Source organism: Hyalella azteca, unplaced genomic scaffold (genome assembly GCF_000764305.2).
Source record: "Hyalella azteca isolate HAZT.00-mixed unplaced genomic scaffold, Hazt_2.0.2 contig11111, whole genome shotgun sequence".
Classification (NCBI taxonomy): domain Eukaryota; kingdom Metazoa; phylum Arthropoda; class Malacostraca; order Amphipoda; family Hyalellidae; genus Hyalella; species Hyalella azteca.
Genome location: NW_025941120.1, coordinates 161809 through 176292, shown reverse-complemented (window position 1 = coordinate 176292; position 14484 = coordinate 161809). Strand labels below are relative to the sequence as shown.

At 39.0% G+C, this 14484-nt stretch overlaps 2 protein-coding genes across 5 annotated transcripts; one reads left to right on the top strand and one right to left on the bottom strand.

Moving 5' to 3' along the window:
- Positions 1-88: 88 nt before the first annotated feature.
- On the bottom strand, positions 89-5700 carry LOC108679343 (mucin-5AC-like). Of its 3 annotated transcripts, none has more exons than XM_047882716.1 (3): positions 5606-5686; positions 2662-3831; positions 89-2520 (listed from the first exon to the last, which is right to left on the bottom strand). In XM_047882716.1, exon 3 carries the CDS (start codon positions 2517-2519, stop codon positions 660-662), a length of 1860 nt encoding a protein of 619 aa, XP_047738672.1. In that variant the 5' UTR covers position 2520; positions 2662-3831; positions 5606-5686; the 3' UTR covers positions 89-659. The 3 variants fall into 3 exon arrangements, with proteins under 3 accessions (XP_047738672.1, XP_047738670.1, XP_018023436.1); XM_018167947.2 differs by having other exon boundaries at positions 2454-2520; positions 2642-3831; positions 5606-5700; XM_047882714.1 differs by lacking the exon at positions 2662-3831 and having other exon boundaries at positions 5606-5687.
- Positions 5701-8409: 2709 nt separating this feature from the next.
- On the top strand, positions 8410-13361 carry LOC108679340 (cell wall protein DAN4). 2 transcript variants are annotated; one of them, XM_047882713.1, is made up of 2 exons: positions 8410-8524; positions 10194-11765. In XM_047882713.1, the coding sequence occupies exon 2, from the start codon at positions 10195-10197 to the stop codon at positions 11383-11385; it is 1191 nt and encodes a 396-aa protein (XP_047738669.1). In that variant the 5' UTR covers positions 8410-8524; position 10194; the 3' UTR covers positions 11386-11765. The 2 variants fall into 2 exon arrangements, with proteins under 2 accessions (XP_047738669.1, XP_018023432.1); XM_018167943.2 differs by having other exon boundaries at positions 8411-8524; positions 11504-13361.
- Positions 13362-14484: the final 1123 nt, after the last annotated feature.

Sequence of the window (14484 nt, the reverse complement as noted above, 5' to 3'; positions counted from 1 at the left end):
AGAATTATTAATGAATCCTGTACTATATAATGAATCCTGTACTACTATCAACGTTAGAAATGTTAACAGGAGAATTAATACAACGGAAGAAATGTAAGGTTTATTACTAATCGAACAAAGTTATTATTTATCACACAGAAGAGCATCACTTAGAGGCAGCGAAAACTTCATAAGTATAATTCCCATTCATAACTGAATGCGATGATCCTGAGAATCTGTCTAAATACATAAACTAGTCTAGGTATTACTACTTGCGCAAATGTCATTTGTCTAATATTTCAAAATTTATTAATTGATGACACAAAATTATCTAAGTTAGACAGTAACATTGAACCTCACTATGCGATTGCGGCACATAATGGCATCACAAACCCATGAATTTGGTAAAATTTTAAAGGAACTCATGGGGCATGCATTCTCATACGAAAAGAGCAGCGTTTTTGCCTAATGTTGTCATGCAGAAAATTTTTAGAAAAATTAATGCAAAGCACTCATTTTCAGATTCCGAACAGTAAAATTACACGTTTTCAATAGACTACCTTTTCTTACTACAGTAACATTCGTTGAGATAGACTTGTGCGAAAATTGACAAAGACTCGTTTACTGCTCCCAATCGTTCGCTAAATAATAACATTGCGGAAATCACGTTCTCTCGATCTCTACTTGAAGGGTTGACCAGCAGGGCAGTTTTGAGTAACGGTTTGCGTGGCATAGACAATGGGCGTTGTGAGAGTGTTGGTTACTGTCTTGTACACTGACACGAATGTCGTAAAGGTGCTGTACGATGTTACGACTCCTCCAGGTACAGTTACCGTTCGTTGTACCCCCGCGTAGTGAGTGGACACCCTTGTTGTAATCGCAGGAATATCGTTGGTTACAGACACAGTCACATACGATGGCACGGTAGTGGTAAAGTATTGAGCTTCTGTTACAGTTTCGGTAATGGTGGAGAACTGGGTGTTAACAGCAACACCCAAGCGGAAAACGGAGGAATATGTGGTCGCAGTCTTCGTCAAGATGGTGGGTATCGTGGAACGAAGAGTCTTCGTACGCGTTCCAACGCTGGTGGTGTATATGGTGGAGTACGATGGAACAACAACAGTTTTGGTACGGATGATCGTCTCAGGCTGGAGAGTCTGAGTTGCAGTCAATGTTTCAGTTTTATAGACCGTTTCGCTGACGTACAGAATTTGAGGCGGTAGAGTATTGTCCAGACTCACTGTCCGAGTTTGTTCAATGACGAAAGACCGGACAACAGCTGGCAGTTGAACAAAATCAGTTGTGTATAAAGGAATAGACACAGTAGTTGTGGATGCCCGAGAATTTGTTACAGTGACAAATGCTGTCGTTCGTGACACAACCGTATCGGTGATCGTTGTAAGAGAAGTTCTATCAATGAATTCAGTTACCAAAGAAGTAAAAGTTGAGGTATGAGTATTAGCAGGAACGAGTTTCGTCTGAGTAGAGAAACGCTCTACCGTACTGTATACAGTCGAAATTTGGGTACGTCGCACGGTGTTGGTGTGGATCCTTGTTGACTGAATAGTAGCAATTTCAGTCCGAGTACCAGAGAGAGTATTGGTCACTAGAACGGTACTCACTATGTTGGTAGCTATCGGAACAATGGATAGTGATGTCGAACGAATGGTGACGGTATTTCGAATACAATCTTCCTTATTAATCCCTGCTGCGGCATTTGCATCAAACCCGGTCAGAAACTGACTTTCACTTCGCTCGATGTTGTTTTGTTCGGGGTCGAATTTCGGAGGGATAAATTTTTCTCCAGGAGTGAACCCTTCAGGAAAGCCAGACGATGAGCCTCCAAATGATCCGAAAATTTCTTGCGCATCTTGACCAGCTGCTGGGGAGAACTGTGATGAACCACCCGAAGACCTAAATGATTGTTCTCGATTCCCTTCTCCAAATGTGGATACTCCTGCTCTAAAATTATTTCCAGAAAATCCACCCACTTCAGTTCCAGACCGAGATCCACCAGAATGCGACGCTCCTGTACCAAATGCGTGAGCCCCTACATTATGCCTTGTATCATGAGAAAAACCTCTTGATAAAACTTCACCCTGAGGCAAAAATTTAAAATTGTTTATGCCAGCATCGCGCGAATTTGTATTAAAACCAGGAAATGCTAGATTTCTTGTTCCATCTGAGCTTGATAATTGATGGTTAAACTGTAAAGTTCTACCTCGGGAAACAGAAGGACCTCCATCATCTGCTTTGAAATCAGGCCAAAGAGGATCGGCTGCTGCTTGTGATTGAGACCTCTGACGTTCTACAAATTCAGACGAAAGGGCGTTACTTTGAACAGGTTCAAAGGCTTCTACTAAAGGTTGACCTTGTACCGTTTCAAGCACCGGGGAAGACCTAGCAAAACTTTCGACAACAGATGGGGCATCGAAAGAGGGTGAAATGTAATGGTTTGGAACAGGAAGTTTGCTGCCTTCAGTAGATGAGGCAAAAAGGCAGCCCACCGTAACCAGCAGAGAGAATGAGAGCACACGCATCCTGAAATAGAATAAAAAATGAGTGAATATGCTCCTTACTTAAATTTAAAAACTAGAAAATACACAGACATGAAAATTATTTTTGAAGTAATTAATAACTTTAGCAACTAAACCTCATTTACCTTATGTAATTCATACGCAGTTTATTTATGGTTGTCCATAGAAATAGCCAGACGGTGTGACAGTGGTGTATTCGCCACATTTGAGATAAACTGTCGCAGGCTTCGTCATTGTAGGCGGCTGGTATTCGGACGTTCTAGTGAAAAATTCAGTGACAACATCTGTGAGGATCATAGGTATAGTTTGTGGCGGACTTCGCTCTGTGTGAACTCCAGTACCGACTACCGTCGAAGTGACCAAGAATTCCTCAGTCACATGTCGCTCGACTGTAGCAGTAAGAGTTGTTACAACAGGAATGGTGACGGTTGATGGTAACACTTTTCTGACCGTGCGGGTGACTTCAGCAAAGACTTGTGACGCGGTGAAAGACGTGGCAGTGTCAATAACGGTGGATGTTACTGTATCGTAACCAGTGCTGAAAACGGGAATGTAGTTCGTCTCGGTGGTGTAAGTAAGTACTTCCGAGTACATGATCCTTGGCTCAGTGCTCGCTTCACGACGATCTTGCAATACAGGTCGTGGGGTGACGTATGTAGTTGCTGTTGCAGTGTCGGTGTTCGTGAAAACAAACGTTGAGGTAACAGGAGGAGGCGTCTGGTCAACAGTAATGCTGATCACTCGAGTGTTATACGAAGGCTCAAATATAGGCCGTTGATTTAAAGTAATTGTTCTGGTTTGTGTTACAAAAACAGCATCTGTACTAACTTCCGTGAGAGACACTGTGCGTGTATGAGTTTCTGCCTGGACATGCGTAGTGGTCTCCGAGATAGTGTGCACCTGCAGTCTGGTGCTGAGCGAAGTAACTGAAGCAAACGCCGTGCGCAGCACGAGAGGTCGTTCAATATTATCAATCAAAGTTTTTACGTCGGTCACAAGTGACGTTCTACTAATTGTGTTGAAGGTCTGAACTTCAACTTCTGAAATAACTTCCTGAATTTTGGTGACGGTTTCAACATCTTGGGATAAAACTGGAACTGTTTGGAAAACCGTGACAATTTTCGTAAATGGTTGGTAGACGAGCTTTGTTTCGACGAGTGTGGAGGTGTCGGTCGTTCCGATGCATCGCTTAGCAGCGACAAGATTTTGAGGTTGGAGGTATCCTCCAACTAAACGAGGAGTCGTTGGTAGTTTATCACCCCAAATTGGCTGATAAACGACAGCCAGCAGCGACAACAACAGCAGCAGCTTCATCCTGCAACGAGATGCAAAACGTGATTGATCGTACCAGAGGGCGGCGGACCAACCACGGCTGCACCTCGCTGCAATGGCTGCCCGCCGCCGTGTTACCGCTACATGACTATCATGTTCAGGACTAATTTAGCTAGCCTATTTGTACTGTATTTTCAAATGTACTTATTTACATGGCGTTGAATAATAATTCAAACGAAAACTACCGCTTCAATACCGTTACCGGACTCATTCATCAGGACTAATCCTGCTAAGCAAGATCATTTATTTCTTCACGGTTACTCGCTGATTTACTCGTACATTGCGTACAACAATAATTAAAATGGAAACAACTGCTTCGATAACGCTATCGGACTGTTATATTGTAGGACAATATGGCTCAATTCGACCTTACGATGCATTAACGGAAGTGTTCCGATTCAAATGAAACTAAATAGCAACAAAAATGAAAACAACTCGGTTCAACGTTAGTTGAACTAATAGTGACTTAATTGTGTTCATCGATTTGCATGAATCTCACATAAAATTGTTCTAAAACCCATCACTACAAGCCGCTCCATATTTTTTTATTTTGAATATTTTCGCTCAATATATTGGTTAGGCAAAGACCTTCACAGATCTGAAGTCTGAATTTTTTTTTTTTTTGTAGTTGCTGTTAGTTTTAAGTACTCAAAAGCCGCGGGCTAATTGATTTCCTTGTTTGAAACGCAATGAGTTTAGGTACTTAAATAGTACTAATTTTTTTCTTAGTTTAGAAATTTAACTCTCTTGACAAGTTGTCTAATTTTCATTGTAAGAAGGACTTCAGTTATTTTTTGTTATATCAGTAAGAATTTAATTTATGCTATATTCGAGCTTGGGATTTTCTACTATGACTCATTGTATGCAACCTTAAAAGTAATATTTCATATATTAAATATATATCATACGTAAATAGCATAATTTAGATATTACCGATAGCAGGGGTTGCATATGTCCCTGCTGCATATAATCTTTTAACGAATCGTGAGTTTTTAAATACATATGCTTACGAGGCGTTAGCTTTTACATTGAACAGAGTGAATGTGGAAAAAATGTACTTGCCTATTTTACATATAGGTAATAGTTGATCTATGAATTCTTATCATGGGACTAATTTTACTTATCCCCTCGGAATTTGGCACTCACTCGATCATTGCCACATGAGTATTTTAAATGATTTTAGGCTGTATTCAACACAAAATTCTAGATTGACCAAACTAATATAAAGTTTTACACAATTAAGTTGTTCCTTAGAAATTCCCTCAAGATGGGTTAATGCATTAACTGCATTCTATTTCCCATCAGACAAACTAGAAAAAAAAACAAATTACAAATCTAACTTTCGGATTCAATGTTTTGTTAGAATTCTCCCAATTTAGTTAATCAATAAATCGGAAATTACTTCCACTAATTTCTTCAATTAAGATCGTCACTGCAGTTCTCAAGCCTCCCTACTTTAATCGATTTATATCAATTTTTATAGTGCTCGATTTATATTCAATTTTTAGTTATGTTCTACATCTAGAAAACTTAGCCGCGGATTAAGAATCGCTATTAAAAGAAAAATTAAAAATATGTGAGCAAAATAATTATTTTGCTCACATAGCTACAACTTAAATTTTAACGCATAAGGGTAAAAATATGCAGAAAAATCTAAATATCACATACAACATGCCTCCAATAGAAACGAAAATATTTACCTGTATCCAATTCAATTCCAAATTGTTTATTTCTGACGTGTAAAATTATAAACGTACCTGACGAGAGCGATGCGACGAGAATCCGAATCTGCACCTGAGTACCGCGGACTCAGACTCTGACTGATACCAAGTCCGGATCACTTCAGTTAAATACTCCGAGTCCAGAGTGGAGAAGTCCAATCCTCTAACGACCATCACGACTATAGGCCTCTCGAGAACACAAAAAAATATATCGGGATTAAGCCTTGCACCAGTTCCATCTTCGGCGCTTGGGAAACCCACAGGATTAGTGGATGGCAACATGGCAACCGAAGGAAGATGCGTCGTAAAGATCCAACGAACGTCTTTTCTGACCGTCTTCGATGAACGTCTTAAACGTACAACTCCTCGTCAGTTAAGACATTTTAACAGCGTCTGGAGCTGAACATTACGAACATCGCATGGGTTCTCTCAAGTTACAAAAAAAAAATTATGTAGATCGAAGATTTACTCTATGGAAAATTCATTTTTACTCCCGTATTATTATTGATTATATATAGATTGTGTTATAAAAGCAAGAATCTACTTCAAAACACAAACTAAAATACCAGTCAGGTAGAAGATACTTTCATTAAAACCTCATTAACGACCATTCTATTAGAGAAACAAAATTAACATGCATATTCAAAATAAAATTAGAAGGTACAACATATATACAAATAAAGCAACAGAAATTGAGAAATTGCTGATAATTAAATAGTAAAACACCTTATTTTCATTATGACGGATTTATTTATACACTTAATTTTGAAACAGTTTTGTCACAATATCCGAGGTAAGAACCACATTCACCAGGCAAACTCCCAGCAACAGGGCGAGCAGCATCAACAACTACACTTGCCTGGCAACAAGAACAGGTGAGCGGTTGCTCTCCCAGCTGACCCAAAATACAATGATGCGCAGACAAAGAACGCAAAAGTGAATGATGTGCTGACAAAGTACGCAAATGTGAATGATGCGCTGACAAAGAACGCAAAAGTGAATGATGCGCTGACAATGAACGCAAAAGTGAATGATGCGCAGACAAAGAACGCAAAAGTGAATGATGTGCTGACAAAGTACGCAAATGTGAATGATGCGCAGACAAAGAACGCATGAGTGAATGATGTGCTGACAAAGAACACGCAAAAGTGAATGATGCGCTGACAAAGAACGCAAAAGTGAATGATGCGCTGACAAAGAACACGCAAAAGTGAATGATGCGCTGACAGAGAACGCAAAAGTGAATGATGTGCTGACAAAATACGCAAAAGTGAATGATGCGCTGACAAAGAACGCAAAAGTGAACGATGCGCTGACAAAGAACGAAAAAGTGAATGATGCGCTGACAAAGAACCCAAAATTGAACGATGGACTGACAAAGAACGGAAAACTGAATGCAGCGATGATAAAGAATACATTTTTGACAAGCTGAGGAGTTATTGAAGAAAATTTTGCCGAAGAAATCTAAGCATCCAAAAAGTCTGTTACTTTAGAAATACTGAGGGCTCAATTTTAAATCGGCACAAACTTTTAAATTTTCCATCAAGCCAATGGAAACTGGAAGGTTAACTGAAAACATCGCAACGTTAAAAAAAGGCTTCAAGCACGAACAAAGGAGTGAAGGACGCAGCCTGAGGCCGCGCGTAGGACGCGTTGAGGATCCTTCGATAGGCCTAAGCTGTGTCCTAAAACGCGGCCGCAGTAGCGGTAAGCCCGCCACAGACATAGGCATACTACACTTAGAAAAATGATTTTGGCATTGTCTAGATAATGACACTCTACTTACATACAGTAAGAGTAGAGAGCGAACGGAACACTGCATGATTTTTGGACAAATTTTCAATCCTTTTTCACACACCTGTTATTGTGAACAACTACCTTGTTAACAGCCCTTATGTTATTGTAAACACCAATTAACATCATCAGAATCCTATACAGCATATGAAGATTATTTATTGATCGTTAAGCACGAGAAGAATTTGTCAAAATAATTGGGAGGCAGACAAGTCAGCCGAGTGCTGACTTCAACAGAAAGCGTCAACACTGTGAAAGCCTTAGATACTCAATCAACAAATATGTAAAAAGTATAACTCAGTACTCACTGCAGTGAGTGACAGAGAGCGCATTTTCTCGTCGACGAAAACGTGAAGTCACGGACGGACGGACAGACGGACGGACGGACGGACAGACGGACATGGCGATCACAATAGTGCATTTTTTCATAAATGAGAAAATGCGCTAAAAACTGATTCTTCGGACGAAACGATGAATAAGTTGAATTTTATGATTTTATCATCACTTTTATTGAGTGTGAATACGACTGAATGCATTTGGAAGTCGACCACTCTACGATTTTAACGTAAATGTTCAAACTAATGGAAATTATAAATTTGTTAAGCAAAAATATTTTTTATTATTCAAAGAAGAATCAAATAGTATTTAAATTAATTGCACTACTATGATTATGTACAATTCCCATGCATGAACAAAAAATAAATAGAATAAAAGAGAGTCTTGATTTCTCAAATTCCATTTTATCCAGTTTTTTTATTGAGTTGAAAGGAAGACCAGAAGAAATAAAAACCCAGTATATATAAGAGGTAAAATTTATTAATTGATTTAACGAAGAATAATTTATTTGCTATGGGAATTTTCCAGACAGTTGGGCTCTGTAAAGACGACAACCCGTACAACCCTTGCTTCATGCCTTTTTAGGCTTTGGCCGCGATAAGAATAAGGGATAGATTATGAGGGGATTCTACAACAGCAATATGGTTTTAAAACTGATTATCTCAGTCTTGCTGGAAGACTGGCTCTCTAGTATATAAACTCCGTGAAGTCACGTATTCTTCACTCAGCTTTTGGGCTTCATGAGCCGGCGCTTGCTCCTGCTCTTACTCAAGATCCCGGACTAGTTCTTGAAGCGCATCTTTCTTCACAGTATCTTCTGCTCAGGTGAAGATTTATTTGCCAATAACTTAAATAGATCTCAGGGTTTCTGTTTAATTAGAGTATGAAAACTGGTTCATTTAACTTTTCTCTCCTCTTGTGTTGAATATTAATTTAGATTTTTTTTTGCATAAACAAAAATTATCCATGAATTTCAATTGTAATTAAATTTCAGCCTCACCTTTTACCACAACAATACACATAGTTCCCGCGGTGGAAACTTTTTCATTAAGTCACAACACACTGAGTTACTTTTGTTTAAAATTTTTAGTGCAATTCAATTAAGGACTTGGCAAAGATTCATTGACGAATAATGAATGATACATCATAGACCATATTGTTTTACACTTAATTTGAAATTCTATTAATGACCTCGCGAGGTCCATTGCTCTTGCTTAGCTTGGCAAGAGCGCACGAAGGCTTGAAACTCTTGTTAATTAGGTATATTTTTCCCAGTGACCCGCTTGACAGACTGAAATTTATTTTTACGCGATTAATTATTATCATAATTCCACGGTTGATTCGATTTCTTATCAACATACTTACACAGCTCCTTCGCCACCACGCGACAAACTTTAACCGCAGCATAAAGGCTTGATATCATAGATATAATTTGCAAATTTTACAAAATAAAATGTGTATTGGGCTAAATGTATTTATATCAAAATGTATTTAAATTTGACGATGTAAAGATACTAGCAATAACACCATGACAGCGACAGAGTTTCTAATTGAGGTAAACCAATATATACGAATTAAATTTTTTTCAAACATCATAGAGTATATTTCCTTTGAATTTTGTGGAAATTTGTTGGCCCGGGATATAATACTCCATCAATTGAGGATACTTCTAAGTTATAAGTTTTATTTAATTCACTAATACGATTGATGGTATCGATTTTGCTGTGGAAAGCTTTACATCAGTGAGCTTTGAAGTGTGTAATTTTTAATGAAGGAATCGAATGCTTTAGTAATGCTTAATATTGCAATTCATGTCGTCGTCAGAGACCTCGTGTTAATTAATATGAAACTCTGAACTATCGATCCAATATACAAAAACAACGAAATTTGACACAGCCCAAGAAGATTGTCCTCCTGTATTGATCCTTGATTGATGGGAAAATTGAGGTAAATTTTAAGTAATATTTCATGCTAAATTCAACCTTCAACTCTGATTTCTCAACTCATAGGAACCAAATGCTGAAGTGCAATGTTGGTGGACCGATGCTTAACAAATGTTTCGAAATTTATTGCTCTTGAAAACAATATTAAGAGAAACAATCCAAAAACAATAATATTTTTCCCCATACCTGTGAACTTGACTGAAAATTCAGTCGTGCGATTGTTTGAGAACGATGTTGAATCGGTTCTTTTCATTTGAGTTACTCTCATTTAACGTCTTTTTAATCGTTACACTTGAATTATTAAATAGTCTATTGTAGTTGGGTTGTTCCTGATATACGAGTCTAGTAGCGGTTTACATTTGAATTATTATTCAACGTCATGCGAGTCACTACATTTGTATTTTTAAATAGTATAGCCTATTTGAATTAGTCTTGCAATATGAGAGTCAAGTAGCGGTAACACGGCGGCGGGCAGCCATTGCAGCGAGGTGCAGCCGTGGTTGGTCCGCCGCCCTCCGGTTCGATCAATCACGTTTTGCATCTCGTTGCAGGATGAAGCTGCTGCTGTTGTTGTCGCTGCTGGCTGTCGTCTTCCAGTTAGCTTCGGCCGTACCAACTCCTCAATCTCATCTCGTCGGCTCTTATTTACCGCCCGAACAAGAAAATCATTTTACGGTCCTTGATGCCGTAGTTGCTTTCTGTCCCGGCACCACCACTTCTGTCGTAACTCAAACATTGACCACTAGTGCCTACAAGACCACCTACGCCACCAGCACTGTTACCTCTAGGCGAACTGCTATCGTAGCACGCACTAGCACTCTTACCCGAACGCAAGAATCGATACAAGAGAGGTCAGTCACAAGGGCTGTCACCGAAACTCTCACTGATTTCCTGACCTACACAAAAGAAGTCATTGTTCAAAGTGCTCCTCCTCCAGTCACTGAAACTCGTACTACTGTGGTTATTTTCACGTTGCCCTCAACTCAGGTCATCCAAGCAACATCAACAAGTACAGTGTTTGAAAAATCGACTGGATATCGCTTCAGAAATGCGATTGCCTTTAGTACTGAGCCTGTGGTAAAAACCATCACTGAAGTTGTCGAGGTAAAGCCTCAGACGGTTGAAATTACCCAAACTTATCAGACCGTTAATACCTTTACTAAATTTGCGCCTCCCGAGACCATAACTCAAACTGCGACTTCTGTGTCGGTTTTCACAGAGCGTTCGATCAATGTTGTAACACCTCCACTCATATTGGTAACATCAACAGAAATACTCTCGACCGCCTCATACCTTACTTCCACAGTGAGTGCAACAACGACTTACACGGCTTACAGTGTGTCAGATCTTGCCAGTACCGTTCATCAACGAGTTGAAGCCACTACCACAACAACTGTTCGTACCACGTATGCAGTCACCAAAACAATCGTTCATACCGAAGATTATATAACCGAGAAAACTATTCCAGTCTCTGCTGTGTCTACATTACGTACAACCGAGTTAATTCCTAGCGTGAGCACAGTTCAGTTCAGCACAAATGTCGATCAAGTTGAATGGAATGTAGTGACCATCACTCGTGCTGAGGTTATTCAAGAAACCAGCAGGCTTCGAAACTTTGAGTATTTCACTGAATTCTCGCGTCCAGATGATATTGTCTCCACTTCAACGAGAATCGTGAACGAATGTTCAACTGTTTCAAGCGGATATTCATACCCAGAACCAAAATCAGGATTTGTGTTTTAAATCGATGAAAATCAGGATAACGCACTGAATTCAAACCCAACTTATACAGCAAATTACTTGTTCCAATTTTCTCAAAACTTTATTTGTGCTACTAAATTTTATTTTTGTTGTCAAACAGGGACCATGTGGGCGGTGATGATGCTTTCCTTAGCCCTTCTAGGAAGGATGGCAACATCGGAATCATTCGTCAGACGAACCTATATTGCACCTGATGCAGTTTTTGAAGCTAGGCCGCTGTCTCAGAACAAACTTGAGCCGTTTAATCTTCTCAGTTTCGATAAAAATCATCGAGATTACAGGCCCCAGGAAATCATCACAGACGTTTTCCCTGAGGACGATTCTTCGATACACTGCATCCCTCGTATCGTGACTAATACAGTCACATCAACCATAACAAATACCATGCCTTTCGCTGCCGTCACTTGGCTTAGTACGCTGGTGAGTACTACTAGCTACTCCGTTCACCTAGACTACACTACCATAACGAGAACAAAGACGGTCGATAACGAATACTCCATCACGCACAGTGTTACCGATTATACAACTTCAACTTCAACTGAGTACAAGACTCAAATTATACCAGCTGACGTTTTTTACGAGACACATACAACGACCTCTACCTTTATTGACCTTCGTCACGTTACGAGCACCGTAACGGACACTCATTACTTGAAGGAAACTGACTACGTCACCATATCATCAACTGAAACCTCAATCGCCGTTAGTTACGTCCCTCTCACTACCACCCAGTTTTACACGCCTCCTCCGGTAACTAGCTACATTAAAGTCACTGAAGAAAACTTTGTGACACGAACTATTGAAGTTCCAGCGTTCACAGCTGTTAAAACGGTGAAGGAAGTGTCAACCTCCACCCAAGTCATCGAAAGGTTTCTCGCCGCTCAAACATCGACCGTTGTTGTCACCCAAAAAGTTCCTGATTATCACTATCACTCTGTTACCCAGTACTTCACATCAACCACAACTCGTATTGAAACAAATGTGATCCTCAGCACAGCAACTTCAACCTCAACCAAAACAGTCACCTACATCCAGAGCTCGACCGATACGCACGTTAGAGAAACCACTGTAACCTCTTCTCAAGATATACAGGTCACGTCACAGGTCTTCAGCTATGAGACCCAAACCATCTCAAAGATTGTACCTTCGTTCTTCAGCACCACCACGACGAACTACTTTACTAAAACTAAAACCCAGACCATAGAAGTACTGAAGTTCGTCACTAACACGGTTCCTCTGGTGGAGACCGTCGTCAGCACAGTGCATGCTCATCTACCAGCAAAAACAAGAATCGTCACTGCAGAGATTACGATTCCTTGTCAGTCATCGACCGGCTACAGTTATCCCGAGCCGGGTTTCTCTTTTGATTTTTAATGGGCATTGACGGTTTGATTTGAACTTTTTTGTAAAGCCTGGACCTGCAGCCAACCAGATGTAGGTCTAGTGCCACATTTATTGTTAGGTAAATGCGATAGAGAGCCAATAAGAGTCGATAGATATCCTCTTTACAGATCGGATCGGATGGGACTCACCTTTTTTTGCCGTTTTGTATGTTTTACGTTTTCCCACTTTCTTAAAAAAATGCCTATGATCATTATGTTTTTCTTTTAGTGATTTAAATATGCATACGAAGTTTCAAAAAGATCGTTCATATAGTTTATTAGATAATTTTTAGAAGAGACGTTCCCCTTAATTCATGCAGGATACATTTTGAATCTATATTAATTATCATATAAAACGTGAGCCAAAAGATGTTGTTCACATGACATAAATTCTATACGATTCATCATTCTATTTTTAAAGATATTTCGTACTTTGGAATCTCTATTTACGTTCACAGATAGTATTTTATCGTCTGAATAAGTTTATCATAGCTTAATACAATTAGAATTAAAGCATATCATATTCAGAGCTTTGTAAGCTACTTATAATTTATTGAATAAACTCGGGTGCCATCATCTGTGTTTTAATAGATTTTTAATACAACCTAGATAATTTGTAGTGGTCATTTTTAAAGTATACGGATACTTTTCCACTCCACTTTTCCCTTATTTCCTTACATGCTTCACGAGAAATTAACAAACTTATTTCCCTCCAAATATTCAAAAAATCTTATAATACACCGAGTTTACGAAGTACTTACTAATCTACAGCAATTTCATATCATTTATTGCCATTTCGATCCTAATCGCCGACACTCTTAAAGGAGAGAATAATTATTTTAATTAGTGCATTCAGCAAGAATTACTGACCGCTACAACAATCAAATGAGCATGCAAGTATCATAAAAGTTTTCCAGCCTTATTTAAAGATGCGAAAGTATGATAGTATCTTATTGCATTTGAAAACATCGCAGGTATATTTGTCTTACACTTTAGCGTAAATCGCTTAACTCAAACTCATGCCGTATGCATGTGGTATACGGCATGACTCATGCCGTATACCACAAAGAGTTAATGCCCAGAGGTGGGCAGTAGCGCGCTACATGTAGCGGCCGCTACATTTTCAGTAGCGGTAGCAGCGCTACATTTTAAGCAATTGTAGCGGTAGCAGTAGCGCCCGCTACATATTTAAGTAGCGATACGAGGTTTTGCCGCTACAGCGCTACCGCTACATTTATAGATAAAGCCTTTAGATTTTACTTACTAATATTAAATATTATTAAAAAACCAGCATGATACATTCATAGTATAGTTTACAGAATAAAACTGTACGAAAGATTTCGGTGTAATGTTGTCAACCTCAGCTTATTACTAGTGTTAACATGTTAGTTGTTACTTCTTAAGTTAATTGTTACCAGTTACCACTTACAGGTATTTTTTCATGTTTCAGTTTGCTCACAGTTATTTTTATGCTTCACCTTCCCTACATGGATGTCTACTTTAATCTGCCAATCTCAAAAATAATCCACATATATATACAAATAAAAGACTTATTTTTCATATATATATGTGGATAATTTTTGAGATTGGTAGATTAAAGTAGACATCCATGTAGGAAAAGTAAACATAAAAATAACTGTAACTTTTATTTACTGTATCTAACCCGTACTAGTTCGGTTAGGTTAATTGCAATAAAGTT